Genomic DNA, 15,391 nt, shown 5'->3' on the forward strand with positions numbered 1-15,391 from the left:
GACCGTGTGCGCCAGGCACCCCCGCGGCTTTGTAAGCACGTGGCCCCTTCCAGGCCCCCGAACCCCGAGAGCTGGCATCAGCACCGCCCCATCCTGCGAAGGAGAAAACGGAGGCCGGGAGGAGTGGGGTGCGCGCCCAGGCCATGTGGGTGGCCCGGCCCTGCCCCCCTCGAGCCCCCCCACCCGCCCGGGGCCCCTTCCCAGCAGGCGTTTCCCCGGAAAGTTTCCCGGCGTTTTGCGGAGCTGGCTTCCGCGCGACCCACCCGGCCCTGGCGGTAACTGACTGCTCTCTAATCAGATTGATTTCCATTCCGGAGAGTCCTGCGGCCGCCTCGGTTCCAGGAACGCGCTTGGAGCGCCAGTGTGTAATCGGAGGGCCGGGAGCCGAGGGCGCCGCGGGCCTCCCCGCCAGCCGCAGGAAGCTGGTCGGCTGCACTCTGGCCTGTCACTTCTACATCCCGTTGCTGGGGGGGCCTCCCGCAGGGGTGTGGGTGCCTTCGGCCCAGCCCCAGTGATGTCATCTGCCCCCTACCAACCACTCCCCCCACCCCCGCAGGGCGGCCTGGCAGCTCATCTGCTCTGCCCTGGCTTGGAAGCGCCACTGCGGGCCCGGGTGGGGGCTGAAGCGAGGCCCTGGAGTCAGCTCCTGGGTCTGCAGAAGCCCTGGCCCCGGGGGGCTCTCTGGAGGCTCTGGGGGGGAGGGGGAGGCCCTGCAGCCGTTTGAGTGTCCATGGCCTGTGCAGGGAGACAGAGGCCGGGTACCTTGGCTCCCCCCTTCTGCAGCCCCCCGGACCCTGCAGCCCAGCCCTGAACCCAGAGGGACATTTCTCAGGGCCCCCCCAGCCCCCGCAGTACCTCCTGTTGGGGGGTCTGACTTCACGTGCCTCCTCTACTCTCCACCTCCGCCTCCCCACCCTGCCCGGGCCCATGGCCCTCAGGATGACCCTCGGCTGAGGCCCCAGGCCCCTCTCAGGTTCCGGGCTCCACTCTCACGGCTCAGGACTTGGGTCCCAGAGACGGGGGCGGGCCTGGGGCCCCTGGACAGGGAGGTGGGAGGGGTCTCTGACTCAGGGCCCTCGGCCCCATGCTGCTGGTCTCACTAGCCCACCCTGGGGTGTGCAGACGGCTCACGCCCCCCTAGGTGACTCAGCCTGCGGGGACACTAACGTGGGTCCCTGCAGCAGCCGTCCTGCTGCCACAGGTCAGGCTTCGGCCCTGCTCCAGCCCCACAGCCACGCCGCTGCCCGTGCTCAGCACCCCATGGGGACACCTCCCAAGGAGGGGCCCGGGGGCCTGGCCCTCCTCTCTCCAAAGGGACCCCCAGCTCAGCAGACTGGGGAGGTCAGAGCCGAGTCCGCAGGGACACCCCACAGGCACGGGTCCATCGTCCGGGGCGAGGGGACCGCCAGGGAGTGGATGTGGAAACTCAAACTGTGCGGGAGATGCGCACACTGGGCCGCCAGCAGGCCTCCACTCGGAGCGGGACCGCCATCCGGGGTCAGAGGTCAGAGGTCAGAGAGGCAAGGCTGAGCCGGACGCTCCACTCACTGAGCAGGAGCGGCAGCGGCTGGAGGTTTTATCAAGTGGACCGGAGAGTGGGTTTTGGCCACCAGTTTGGTGAAAGCTGGAACCGTCCCACGCCCCAGGGTTGGCGAGAGGGGCAGACACCCCGCCCCGCGCTCCCGGGAGCCCGGGCAGCAGGAGCCCGGCAGAGCGGGCGAAGCGGTGTGGCCGCAGCCAGTCCGAGTGAGCCCCCTCCCCCGAGGGGACTTGTCACCCCAGCACGGGAGTGCGGGTGCCCCAGGGGACTGGCCCACAAGGCGTGTGGGCCTGTGGACTGGCACAGAGCTGTCCACGCCACGTGGGAGTGGCCTGGGTGTCCAAGTGCCACCCCCTGCGCGCCCTCTCACACGGGCGGCGATGTCCCAGTCCTGCAGGGTCCTCAGGTGGTCAGCACGCAGGGCACCAGGCCCACCCGGACCTGCACGGCCCCATGGGAATCATAACAGCCCACCCCCTTGCTGCACAGGTGGGGAAACCGAGGCATGAAAAGGCAGCGTCGGATGGGTGTTCCAGTGTTCAGCTTGGGGTGCGCCCCCGTCTCTCCCACAGGAGGGGGGGCTTGTGGCGGAGTGGAGCCGCGGTGTGGGGGATGTTAGGGGAGGGGGCACCAGGGAGGCCTGGGGCGGGGGAAGGGGCGGGGCTCTGGAGAGCTGACCAGGGAGGCTGGCACGTGGGCCCCCCTGGGAAAACGCCGGGGCCTCCAGGGTGTCAGGAAACCGCTCTAGGTGGGCCCCTGCGGCCCACTCTCTCTCCACACACCCGTCCCCCCTTCGGCCAGGGGGTGAGGCACAGAGGCTGACAGAAAGGGAGGGGCTTGGGGCTTCCCTCGGCCACGGTTGACAGGAGGGAGGCTCCCAACCCCTCGGGCACCTGCCCGCCAGCCCTGGGGGGCCCAGGCCCGCCCCCCACGAATCTCGGTTCGGCTTCCGCAGCCTGGTGCCAGGCCAGCTGACTCGGCTGGCTTGGGCAGATGCCCCGCCCCCACACCGTGAGGGCCGAGTCTGTCTGTGGAGCCGGCCTGCCAGGGCCCCTCCACGCAGACCGTGAGCACACACGTGTCCACACGGGCTTATCCGGCACCGCCGTGGGCACTGGGGCGTGAACGCCTGCCTTCTCCCGAAGGATTCTGGCAGGGCCTCCCACCCCCTTCCGGACGCCTCCCACCCCCTGCCTCTGATTGCCCAGGCCCTCACCCCAGCCAGTGTCCTCCCCCCTCAGGGACAGCAGCGAAGGACCTGCCCCCACCCCAGGAGCTCCCGCCTTTTGTGCGGAAGGACAGAGGCTCTGGGTCCTGCTGACCGGCCACCCTCCTCCCAGGGCAGGACGAAGGGGTGGGGGTGGGGCGGCCAGGGCGCTGAGGCAAGTTCTGACAGTGCGGCCAGTTTCTATGGAGGCTGTGAGGGTGGGCGGCCACGGGAGGGCACAGAACACAGGCTGACAGGTGCCCGCTCCCCCCCTGGACCCCCACCAGGGGTGGGGGCTGGGCAGCTCTTCTGGAGGATGCCCGCTGGGTGCCAGCCCAGACTGTCTTCTCCCCGCCCCCGCCCCCCACACACCACGGGCCTCTGGGTCCTCCGCGCAAAGGGCTCGGGCCTGCCTGCCTGCTGGGGGCCTTCCGGACAGAGGGGGGCCCATGGCCCAGAGGCTGGGTGTCTCCACTGGCCCAGGTGGGTGTTCTGGGAACCCACCCTGCCCAGCGGCTTCGAGGCTGGAGGGGAAGGGGCTTTCAGGTGGCTGAGAGGACTCGGAGGAGCTGGGTGAGGGCGGCAGGAGCAAGACCCAGAGCAGGAGGCGGAGGCCAGGTGCGTGCCCGCTGTCCGGGGCTGGGCTGCGCGGGGCAGGGCGTGGGGACAGGCTTCTCGGCATTCCCGGGGGACAGTGTCCCGTGGCCCCTGCAGGAGCGGAGGGCTGGGGCGCCCCCAGACCAGCATGCCCATTGCCGCAGGGGTCCCCAGTGCCGAGGGCCCTTTGGAAACCTCACCCATCCATTTTAGGCTTTGCGCCTGCTGCGTGCTGACCACGGCCCCCGGGTCACCCCCTTCTGGGGACCCCTGCCCGATAAACAGGCAGGCAAGTCAAGTCCCAGCTCCAGCAGAGCCTACCAGGGGCTACCAATGAAGCCCCAGCAGGGGAGAGGCCAGGGCGCTTTTGTGAGGTCAGAGGTGGCTGCTGCGGATGAGACCCTCACAGGACAAAAGGCAGCGAGGACCCTGCCTGTCGGTGTCCACACGTGGGAAGCAAATTCGAGGGCCAGCGACCACGTCCCCGCACACATTGATACAAAGCCGTGCCTGCCTGGGGCCGGGGGAAAGCTCGGGAAGGCCCTTGGGGCTCCAGCAGGCGAGGAAAGGCGGAGACAGGTGCCAGGCTGGAATCCGAGAACCCCAGGCTCTGCTGGTCTGGGAGGGACAGCTCCAGGGGCAGTTGGGACAAGGGACCCCCGCCTGGCAAGGGGCTCCCAGCAGGCCAGGTAACCCGCTCTGCCCACTTGCAATTCCCCCACCATCCACGGGGGGGCAGGCCTGGTACAGCAGGAGGTTGGGACAGGGGAGGAAGGCTTCTGCACACCTGGTGGGTGGCAGGCAGGTGAGCCAGAGGGGGCTTTCCCAGTTTGCAGACCGTAATAAAAAAGGAGAGGGTCTTGCCCAGGCCCAGGCCCCCCAGGACATCCTACCCAGCAGCCCCCTTCCCTTGTAAGGCAGTGTGGGAGGGAGGATAAATGGACCAGGTGTGGACAGTGGGCGGCGAGCCTGCAGGTGGTCCTGAGGGTGTCCCAGAACCGGCTGCCCTACCCGCAGCAGCCCCACCTGCCCCAGCCCCGCCCTGGCTTTTCCCGGCAACCTACGGCCCAACCAAGCAAAGCGCAGGTGACTCGGGTTTGAACTGACTTTATTGTTCTGTAAATGTGAACTTTACAAAGCGCTTTACAACGAACAGTCGTGTTCTTTTGTCTGTCTGTAACGGATTCCCACCTCCCGAGGCGGCTCTGCGCATGTGCGCGCGCGCGCCGGGAACCCCAGTCCCGGTCGCGGCGGCAGACGAGTCTGGAGGCTGAGTGACCGGCGCGGCGAGAGTCTGGGCTCCGCTGCGGAGCAGCCCCGAGACTGAGACGCAGCGAGAACAAAGGTTTCCTCCTCCTTGAAAAAAAAAGAAAGAAAAAAGAAACCAGCTAGCATCTTCCGTGGCTGAAATCAAACGCAGTGGCACGGGAAACCAACCTTTCTACAGCCCAGGAACGGTTTACGTACTTCTTTATTTGTTTTTAACAGTCATGAGTTACAGTGCTGCCCGCCCCTCCCTCCGACCTCACCACCACCGTCTCCTGGAGAAGTCCTCTCCCCAAACACCCCGTCCGGGGGACGGATGGTCTGTTTGCGCCCAGTGTCGGCCAAATGTTCAAGTCAAAAATATTTATACATTTTTATATTTAGTTTTTCTTTTGTGTGTGTGTGTGTCTGCTAAAAATAGTATTGCGAGTTTTGGCTTCTGTTGACATAAAAATTACAGTCATGTGCAAAACGCTAACAACGAAGCGACCGATCAGAATTCGAGCAGGCTGTCCAATCTGAAAGCGTTAGATTTCTGCATAATTTTCCTTCTCGTTTTTTTTTTCCCCCAAAGAAACACAACAAACAAACAAAACAACCAACATGTTGTCGCCATGTTAGAAAACACCTTGTCCGGAGCCCTGCCGGTCCCAGGGCTCCCACCGGCCGGCCGGCGCCATGACGGGTGGCGGCAGCGGCAGCGGTGTTTGAAACAGCAGTTCAAGCCCCAGGCAGGCAGCGAGGGCCCGCGGCTCTGCGGGCCGGTTACTGCCGGCAGAGGCAAACGGGCTTTCTCGTTTTCCGTTGGTTTATGGCTCACTGGCCTTTCTCTCCTGCAGCAAGATGCTTCCCCCCAAATAACCCGTCTAGAGGAGGATCTGAGCAGGAACCGGCCGGGGGGGCCGCCCCGGGCCGCGCACACCCGAGTCCCTGCACAGTCTCCCGCCGCCGCCGCCCTCCTCCTGGCTCCGAACACAGACACAGACCGGACAGACGACCCTGGAGGAGAACTAGGCGGGGCTCCCACCCACACGGGACAGCCGGGGAAGGGGCAGCAGGCTCCCACCCGCAGCCTCTCCCCCTTGCCTCTGGTCCACAGCTGCGTCCACGGTCAGGGCAAGGCGAGACAAATCGAATCCAATGCAAAGTTAAGTGACCACAGAGAACTCTGGGCGAGGCCAGACACAGTGCAGAAAACAAGACAGAATTCAAGTACCCAGGCACGCCGGCCAGGCGGGCGGGCCCCGCCCCAGCTCACAGTATCTGTCACTTCGAGGGTCCCTTCCCCGGGACCTTTTGCACTCCATCCCAGCCGCCTCCTGCAGGGGGGCGGGGCGGCGGCCGGAGCCCGGACCGGCGCCACGCCGGCGCCACGCCTTCAGTCCCTTCGCTCCTCCCCCTCGACGCGGCGCCGCTACGACTTAGCTCTATATAGGACTCTATGTAGTATATGCATATTGCTAGTAGTCAAGCTCAGGGATAAAGGTGCACACATCTCATAAATACTGAGTGGCTCGTCTCTCCAGCTACAGGGTCTGGGGGTCGGGGTCACGCTGACGGGACAGGGGTTAGTCGTCTTGTAAACAGAGGAGGGGGGAGGGTCCGGTGTTCGTAATCGGTTTTCCTTGGGAAAAAATGATCAAAAGATGCTAAGGCACTCTGGAAGGCCCCCGAGCCAGGCCGCCGCCGCCCGCCCCGCGGAACGTCGGGGCCTCGGAGGGACGCCCCGGCACGTACAATCATCAGCCACGCCCGCCCGCAAACGCTCCGGACCCGCGTCCACCGCGCGGGACACTTTAGTGCAAAACGCTCGGCCCGGCCCGCCGGGGGCCCGGGAGAGCTCGGAACCCATTCACATTTAATGATTAGTTTCCCCTAGGGCTTTGCCTTCCTTCCCCAGAACAACGAAAACAGACGGCGGTTGCAAACGACGAAGGGGCGGAAGTCACGGGACATTGTGCTGGCCTGCGCGGCGGTCAGGCCTTCTCTGTGCGGCCGCCGCCGCCGCCGCCCCCGCCGGGCCAGCGGCGCCCCTCCCCCTCCTGGCCCCGGTGGGTGGCTGCGCCCACTTTGGAGCGGAGAAGGGAGACAGAGCGAGCCCTTCGGTCCACAGCCGGGACGGGTGGGCCCGTCTCCCGAGGGTCCCCAGGGATGGTCAAATTAAAGTGCAAATTTGGGTGGGGGGGGCAGACCAAGGAAACTCCAGATGGGAGATGGGTGGGGGTCAACCTCACCCACCATCACCTCCCCTGCCCTGAGGCCACCTGTGGGTGCCCGGGGAGTATGGGCTCCTCCCAGTTCCAGGAGGGCTCAGTTCTGGTCCCTAGCGGGCGGGCAGGCGGGCCGGTCCCCGACAGGGAGGAAGAGGTGGAGGCCCGCCTCTGGGCCAGCTTGCGGCCCGTGTGCAGCTCCAGTCCGAGCCGCGGCCGTGGAACTGCCCTGCACTCAGGCAGGGCCAAGCGGGAGAGGGGCTGCAATGGGCTCCCAGGTGCCCACCTTGGGCTCCTCCCCCCACCTCCTTTCGGAAATTGTCAGGTCTTTCTGGAGGCCAGGCCCACATCCACCCTGGCTGGAGGGGGCCAGGAGGCAGCGTGCAGCCGCCCCCCACAGGAAGGGCAGCAGCAGCAGGAGCGAGCGGGAAAGAGCCCACCCCCCCCACCCCAGGCTGCCCCACGGGCCCCCCACGGGGCCCTGCAGCTGGCGAGGCTCAGCTTTGTGGGTCCTGAGTGGGGCTGAGCCTCGCCTGCCCAGCCCCGTGTGCACCCACAGGCGGAGGGCCAGAGCCCGGCGCCATTCCAACCCCTTCCAGGCTGGGAGGGGGGGCATGTCTATGGCCACGTCCGGGGCTGCCTGGGACTGGGGAGGCAGGTCGCCCTGGACACGACACAGCACCCAGGGCAAGTGGCTACAGGAGTACTTCCGACAACCCGTGTCCCCCCACCACCACCCTGAAACCAGCAGCTACACTTCAAAAGGAACATTTCAACCTCAAACAGACCAACAACTCCTGTGGGTCCTGCCTCACTGCCCGCCCCAGGCCCTGCGCCTCCCAGAACCTCCACCTTGGGCTCCCCGGCAACCGCCCCAGCGCAGGCCTGTGCCCACCGCCCTCACCCCTGCGGCCTCGGAGTGGGGCACACCCCAAGAGTCAGAGCACAGTAGGGGGGCCCCACGCCAACCCAGCCTGGCCCCTTGCCCGCACCAGGCAGGACCCCCCACCTGCCAGGCTGGCCCCCCAGTGGCCTCCACCTCACCGCTCACTCTGCACTTCCGGGGACCCCCTGCCCCCAACAGGAGGCGAGTAAAGCCCGGCCCGGGAGGGGGAGGCGTGGTAGACAGATGACCTGCCCCAAGCCGTAGCAGGCTGGGGGCAAGCACACCCAGTCCTCCCTAATTTTTTGCTCTTTTGGGTCTGAAAGTTTCCAAACCATGTATGAAACGGATCTGAATTCAAACGGAAACAAATGAACGAACAAACACAATCCCGACAAGGCGGAGGGCGGGGTACCCGGGGGGCGGCCCCACCCGCAGGACCGTGGGCAGCGGGCGGGAGCCAGGGGGCCCAGGTGCACCGAGGGGCGGCGGGGGCCGGAGGATGGGCACAGCCAGGGCCCCCGCTCCCTGCTCACGGGGACGGCAAGACCCATCGCCGCCTGCCACGCTGCTCCCCACACACAGCCCCCCCCACACACTCGCACACACACACACCCCACTCGCACGCAGACCCGGCAGGCCCGACCCCGGGTCTCGGGAAGAAGGAAAAACAAGGAGTTTGGCCCCTGGGGGCCCAGCCCTGGCCGTGGCCCCACAGGGGCGGGCGGGTTCCTCACAGGTAAGGACGGGGGTCCCCACACCACGGGCCCCTGGCTTCGTCCTGGCAGAGGGGCGGGAAGGGGGCGGCTCGGGCAGGGGCAGGGCGGGGCCCCAGGGCCCGTCGGCCTCACGCACCCTCCCCGAGAAGGGGGGGGAAGCTACACTTGGAGGCTGACCTCGCGCAGGGAAAGGGGGCCCGGGGGCCTTTCTCGCAACTCGGCAGCCAGGGGCCTAACTGTTTACAGTGTCACGAATGCAAGTTTCCTTCGTAAATTTTAAATACAAGCAGAATAAAAATCACATTTTTTTCAGGCAACAGCAGTTCAGTAGGTAAGTGGCTTGATCACATTGGTCTGTATTAGTAACGCATGCAAGCAGCTAGTACCGGTCCCGGCGCGTGCGCGGCGGCCCCTCTACAAGGTCCCCGCGTAGGAGCCCTCGGGTCTCCGGGCTGCAGGCGTCTGCGGCCGGCTGGCGCTGCCGCTGCCCTGCTCGAAGGGCTGCGGGGGGCTCTGGCCGGCGGGGGGCAGCGGCTCGGGCGCCGCCACCTCCTGGATCACGGAGCCGGCCCCCTCCGCCTCTTCGCCCGCTTCGAAGGCGGGGTTGGCGGGGGCGCCCAGGTCGACATTCACGGCGTCAGTTCTCAGGGCCACGATGGCGGCCGCGTCCGCCCGCCGCTCGGCGGCGTACAGGCGCTGATCGAACACCTGCGCCGCGGCGGGCGGGAACTCGGGGTCGAGGGGCACGCTGGCGGCCGAGGAGCCCATGACCGTGCGGTACATCTCCACGCCCTCGGGCAGCATGGACTTGATCTTGGGCAGCCAGCGCTTCCGGACGCGGCGGGCGTTGGTGCACATGTCCGCCGCGATCACGTTCATCTCGCTCTCCTTGAAGCTGGGCGCGAAGTTCTGGCAGTACACTGCGGGGGGGGGGGGGGTTGGGGACAGGTGCGGGGGCGCATGAGAAGGGCTGTGCCCCTGGGACTCCACGGCTGCCCACCCTCCACCTCCGAGGGGCTCCCGGGGCTGAGACACCTTAGACGGGCCTCGGGGTCAGGGTGGCCTCTCCTGGGCCGTTGGGGGCGGGGGATGGGTCCTGCTCCCCACTGGCACATAGGCCCCTTGTCCCCCGGTGCTCTCCGGGCCTCAGCTTAAACACTAGTGGCCACCCTTTCACCTCAAGGCCCTGCAGGCCACCCCCCCCCCCCTCCGCTCTGGGCTCTGGGACAGTCTCTGCTCAGACTGTTTGGGGGAGCAGAGACCCTCAGGGGACCAAAGGCAGGGCTGTGGCTCCAGCACCTGACCACTGGCTGGCTGAGCCCCTTAGCCTCTCTGGGCCTCACTGTCCCCTCTACTTTATCTTCCGGGCGGCCCGGCCAGCACCCCACACTTTCCCAACTGCAAAGGACCCCCTTTGCTCTCCAACAAGGTGTGATTTTGAGCATGTGGTGGGCCCACAGCTACAGGAGGACTCCCACTTGGGCAGCGTGGCCCGTGCTGGGCACCGCTTGCGTCTCCCGAGACGGGGGTGTGGGGCGGGGTGGCGTCTGCCACCGCGGTGGCCGGGCTCCGCCCCCGGGCGCCCAGGAGTGGGAGGCCGAAGCCGCGGAGCAGATGGCAAAGGCTCAAAATAACTTCCACATGTAAATAAAGGGTTTTGTTCAAAAAGGAAAATTAGATCTATTTCACATATTAAAATAGTTTCGCAGCTGAATTCATCACGCTTGGAAACCTACCAAGAACCTTCCCACCTCAAGACCTACTCCTTCTCCCCCCACCCTGACCCACAGCCCCGCCTGGCTCGGGGGACAGGCCACCCCCCGGCCCCCCAGGCCCCCCCCCAACCCCCCGGGGACCCTTACGTTTCACAGCGTTGAGGACTCGGCTGTCCAGCGGCTTGCGGCTCGGGTCACTGGTGGACGACCGGATGCCGGTGCCACAGCTGTTGGCCAGTGTGTTCCTGGCGGGGGCGGGGGGGGGGGGGGACGCAGGGTGAGGATTTGGCCACAGGCGGCCGCAGGCAACCACGGGTGACTGAGGGAACGGGCTCCCCTGCCCAAGCGCTGGACAGAGGAGCCGGAAGCCTGCATGTGTGGGGCTCATCCCCAGGGCTGGGGGCAGTGGGAGAGTAGGCCCCACGCCCCCTGGTGGACGGAGTGAGGAAAGCCCCTCACCTGGATGGTGGAGGGCGTTTCCTCACCTTGTTGGGGGGGGTCCCCAAGCCCTCCCAGAAATGCCCAAGGGCTGTGCCCTCCCCCAGACCTGCCCCGGGGCGTGAGGTCAGAAAGGTGAGGGCCTTGAGGAGCAGATGGCTGGGGCTCGAGCAGACGCCGGAGGCTCCGGGGCGGCCGAGGGGCCTACCTGTCGAAGAAGGTGGCGAGGAGCCTGCGGAGCAGCACCTTGTGCTTCACCCCCGCGCACAGGTGGCAGTTCATCAGCTGGCCGCGCGTGATGTAGACGCCGGAGCCTGCGGCCACCAGACACACAGTGAGGGGAGGCCCGGCGCAGCTGCCCAGCAGGCCCCTCCTCTGGGTGAGGGACCTGCCAGCCCCGGGCACCCCACCAGGCTGGGAACAAAGGGCTGTGGCCTCCCTGTCGGGAAGGGGATCAGGGCAGGGCTCCACCCGGTGGACAGGGCAAAGGGCCACACGAGACCCTGCTCTTCCCAGACTCGGGGACGTGGGGCCCCTTCCCTGACGTCACAGGGTTACCCCCATGAGCCAGGTCTCCAGGGGAGCCGGCAGCAGCCGGTCAGAGAGGCCCAAGGCCAGTCCTGCGTGAAGGCTGCCTGCAGGTGCCCGGTCAGTGCTCCCCGACAGTCCCCAGCCACCACAGGCCGGGCGTCCCCGAGGGCCTCGTGTCCAGCCACCTGCTGTCTGCAGACCCTCAAACTCAACAGCAGAGCAGGTCGCCCTCGGCCCCTCTTGTGGTGGGGAGACCCACCCAGGGGACCGGGCACAGGGGGGCCCAACAAGGAACCGGCCGGGAGCCGGCCAGAGAGGGCGGCCAGTCCTCGCCTCTGCCGACCCCGCCCACCAACAGGCAGGGGTCCGCGAGGCCCTGGCAGCTGGCAGAGGAAACGGGGGAGCCCCGAGGAGGAGGGCGACGCCCTGCTCCCGGCCAGCCCATGTTTGGGACCGCCTGGAAGGAGGGGCGAGGCCCCTGGAAAGAGCTCCATGCCCACCAGCAAGGGGGACAGGGCCACCCACATCCACCAGCCCCCCTGGAACAGCCTCACAATCTCCTCCTAACGGCTCCCACTGAGGAGATCAATGTTTCTGGCCAAGACACTGGCCCTCGTGGGCTTCTGACTCAGTCACATTGTGCCTTTTTCAGACGGGCCCGTCTCCGAGAGCTGCCGCTTGGAACCCCTGGTCGTCCCCCTACGGACGGGGCCCCCGTGGCACTCGGGGAGTCGGGGGCGGGGCCAGTAAACCGCGTGCGGCTCGGTCTCATCCAACACCCAAACAGGAGCACCACCGAGGCTGCCGCCCCCGCCAATCAGGAGCGAGATCAGCCCAGGGGATTCAATTAGAATGCTAAATGAATTCAATTGAATAACTCCTCTTAATGACACATTCTTCTAAAAGGAAATTAGAGGAAATAGACGTTCTATCTTTTTTTTTTTTTTTTTGACTGATTGGTGATGAGTACATATTGTTCACAGATCCGCAGAAAAAAATAACCGGGAGGCGTCTGGGCACACCGCGGCCGGCCCAGCGGCTCACCTGCCACCAGCTCCAGCTTCTCGCCGGGGTCCCCCTCCGAGTAGAGCTTGGGGTGGCAGCGGTACCCGATCTGGCTGATGAGGCTGGCCGGCAGGGCCACGAGGTCGCGGCGGATCAGGACGCAGGAACGGCTCTCCAGCGGCACTGGCTCCGGCTTCTCCGGCACTGCGGGAACAGAACAGGCCGGTCAGGGTCCCCGAGAGCAGCCCCGTGGGGGGGGCGGTACGGAGTACAGGAACTCCCGCCCTGGCCACCCAGGCCTGGGGGGGGCCCTGCTCCCCTGGCCCGCCCTGCCCTCTGCAGGGAGGACCAGCATAGACACGTGCATGGAGGAAAACAGGTGAGGGCTGCCCACTGAGGCCCCGGGGGCTCCCGGGAGGTGTCCACCAAGCAGAGGCCCGCAGGCCAGGCGGCCCTGTGGGTGCATGGCAGCCCGCTGTGGGTGGGCTCCTCCCTGAGGCCCCGCCCCCTGCACCTGGCGGAGAGGCAGCACTGTGTCTGCCAGCGGCACCACTGCGCCAGACAGATGCCGCCTCTGTGGATGCTCCTACCGGACCACTCCGGGGCGGCTGGCGGCGCGGGGCGGAGTCAGGGAGCCCTGAGCAAGCCAGCCCTGGTGGAGCGGGCCCAGCCACACCCGGGTCCAGAGTTGCCCCGCATCCTCACCATGCAGGGACCCCAGGCCACCCCCCCCACCCGTGCCCTTGGCTCAGCCCCTCTGCAGGGAGGCGCCCACCCGCCCGCTCGGGTGGAGGGCCACCCATTGTGCCTTCAGCCCAGCTGCAGCCGCATCCCAGGAGGAAGGAGGCCGTTTCCCCCAGTTAGCAGACCCCCAGCTGCACAGGTCTGGGAGTCAGAAGGGGCCCCCGTGGTGGGGTGGCATTTCCCACCAGACATGCTGGGGGGCCAGAGTGGGGAAGGCGGGTGAGCAGAGAGCAGTGGAGAACCTCCCCATCCCGCATCACCACCGGGAGGAATCAGGGTGGGGCCAGGAAAAAGCCCCGGTGACACTTTAAAACAGAATCCCCGCCCGGCCCTGCTGGCAGCCCGGTGCCAGCACGCACGGAGCACTCCCCGCTCCAAACGGCACCAGGTGTCTGCACCCCTCACACGCTGCCCTGCCCCCCAGCCCCAGCCCGGCTCCCCGAGAGCCAGAGACGGTCAGATCCAGAACAGGAGACGCACTCGCTGTTCCGCTGGGCACGTGCCAGCACCGCGCCGGCTAAAAATACCCAAACCCGAGGGGGCGCCTCTGGGAAGGTGCCCCGAATTCCTTCCTGCGCCCTGGTGCCTGCCCGGGCCCCTCCTTCTGGGGACAGGGCAGGGCCCCCAGTTACAACTTGGTTCTGGGGACCCAGAACACGTGTGCCCGGGGGGGCACAGTGATGGGAAGCCCTGGGCGGGTGGGTGGGTGTGACCACCTGCGGAGACTCTGCGTGTGACATCGAGGTCCCCAGAGCGCGGGGACCCACCCAGTGTCCTCCTGTCACCCTGGGTCCGGCCGCCGAGGCACGGCTGTGACCTCCATGACCCCAGACAAGGACGCGGACAGCAGCCACCCGGTGTCCGGCTGTGGGCCGCAGGCGTGCGGCCTGGGGAGCGTGGGGAGAAGCGCACGAGAGGCAATCAGTGCGCTGGTGTGCTGGGAGGGGGGTCCCCGCTGGTGATGCAGGGCGGAGGGGGGGCCGCAGGCGCACGGGCGGGCAAGCGGGTCCCACCACCAGCCGAAGGAAACACACGCATGGTCACAGGACACGTGGGTGGGCCCCCCAGGGGCTCCAAAGGGGGACCCAGGCGGGTCCCCGAGTGCCTCAGGTCCTGCTGCTCCTGCCCCGGCGACCCTGTGACCCTGTATGAACCCAGCCAGCAAAGAAGGGCCTGAGGACGGTGCTGTCAGATGGGCCAGACGCAGGAGGACACTCCTGTGAGGTCCCACTCACACGCGGTCCCCGCAGGGGCCGAACCGGCAGAGACAGGGAGCCCACGGTGGGCTGGGGCAGGGGTGGAAGTGGGGGTTCATGGGGACCGAGCGTCCGTGTGGGAAGATGGACGGTCCTGGAGAGGACGGTGGTGGCAGTGGCTGCACAGCGTGTGACTGTCCCTGCTGCCGCTGAGCCGTGTGCGCCCCGAGCCGGGGCGGGGACGGTGGCTGCCATGTGTGGTGGACCACAGTAACAAATAAATGTTCAAGGATGAGCAGAAGGAGGAACAGGTGCCGCAGGTCGGGAGGGCCACGCTGGCCTCGGCCGCTGAACTGCCTCGGCCTCCCGTGGGTCCCGACTCCCCGGAGCAAGTCACCGACCTCCTCCTCCCGCGGCGCAGCCTGGCCCCGGCCCCAGGGCGCTGTCCGGCCAGAGGCCCCAAGAGAACCCTGCTCCTGTCCCCAGACACACACAGTGTGTCCCTGGGGAACCTCCCGGGTGGCAGGGGCAGCCCCTCCTCTCAGGAGCCCCCCAGGGTGCGTGGAGGCCGGGCAGGGGCAGAGACGGCGACGCCCACCCCACAGGAGTCTGAGCCTTCTGGGAAGATGGCAGAGGAAGAGAATGACCCCCAGTTTCCAACGACATGGAGAAGTACAACTTAGAGCCGGACGGCAAGGACAGCGCCGACTCACGCTGTCCGGTGAGAAGGCTGACCGTGAGAACAGGTGACAGGAGACACCGATCGTGGTCCAGGAGGAGACCCATGCAGACATGCTCAAGCTGAGTGGTGACAGGGGTGCACATGCCACTCAGTGGAGGGGTGACAGCTGGTCTAACAAACGGTACTGTGTCATGGGCTGTGCACAGGCAGAACGCACACGAAAACCCCCTCCGCCTGGCCCGCGCACCTCACACACAAACCAGCAAAAAGGGCCCGCCTGGCTGGCGCGGCTCGGTGGGGTGAGCGCCGGCCTGCGGACTGAAGAATGAACAGAAAGGGGTCACAGACCCCATGTACGGCGCGCGCAACTGTAACACTTTCCCAAGAAGAGAAAATCTTTGTGATCTTGGGTTCCGCTAAAAGCTTAGACACGACCCCAAAGGCACAACCCACTGTGCCTTTTCACAGTAAAACAATTCACGGATAAACTGGACTTTATCAAAACGGAAACCTCCTTGGTCTGGGGAAGGTGAAAAACCAAGCCAGCGGTGGGCCGGAGGGAAGGTTTGCCGGTCCCGGGTCTGGTGCAGGGCTTGCCTGGAAAAGACACAGAGTGTTGCTCTCAACACTCCACAGGAAGAAGACGAGCAACCTGGTT

The 15,391-nt window shown here is 66.5% G+C and overlaps 1 protein-coding gene across 2 annotated transcripts in view; it reads right to left on the reverse strand.

Annotated features, from left to right (window-relative positions):
* Positions 1 to 4,435: 4,435 nt before the first annotated feature.
* The window catches only part of NACC2 (NACC family member 2), a 63,224-nt gene continuing 52,268 nt past the window's right edge, over positions 4,436 to 15,391 (reverse strand). For both annotated transcript variants that reach the window (XM_045846159.1, XM_045846158.1), the window contains exons 3-6: positions 12,151 to 12,315; positions 10,784 to 10,889; positions 10,285 to 10,382; positions 4,436 to 9,342 (exon numbers count right to left, since the gene is read on the reverse strand). In XM_045846159.1, coding sequence (XP_045702115.1) covers positions 8,837 to 9,342; positions 10,285 to 10,382; positions 10,784 to 10,889; positions 12,151 to 12,315 — 875 coding nt within the window. In that variant the 3' untranslated portion in view covers positions 4,436 to 8,836. The remainder of the gene's footprint in view (positions 9,343 to 10,284; positions 10,383 to 10,783; positions 10,890 to 12,150; positions 12,316 to 15,391) is intronic.

Source organism: Phyllostomus hastatus, unplaced genomic scaffold (assembly GCF_019186645.2).
Source record: "Phyllostomus hastatus isolate PE091 unplaced genomic scaffold, TTU_PhHast_1.1 phas_contig_495, whole genome shotgun sequence".
Classification (NCBI taxonomy): domain Eukaryota; kingdom Metazoa; phylum Chordata; class Mammalia; order Chiroptera; family Phyllostomidae; genus Phyllostomus; species Phyllostomus hastatus.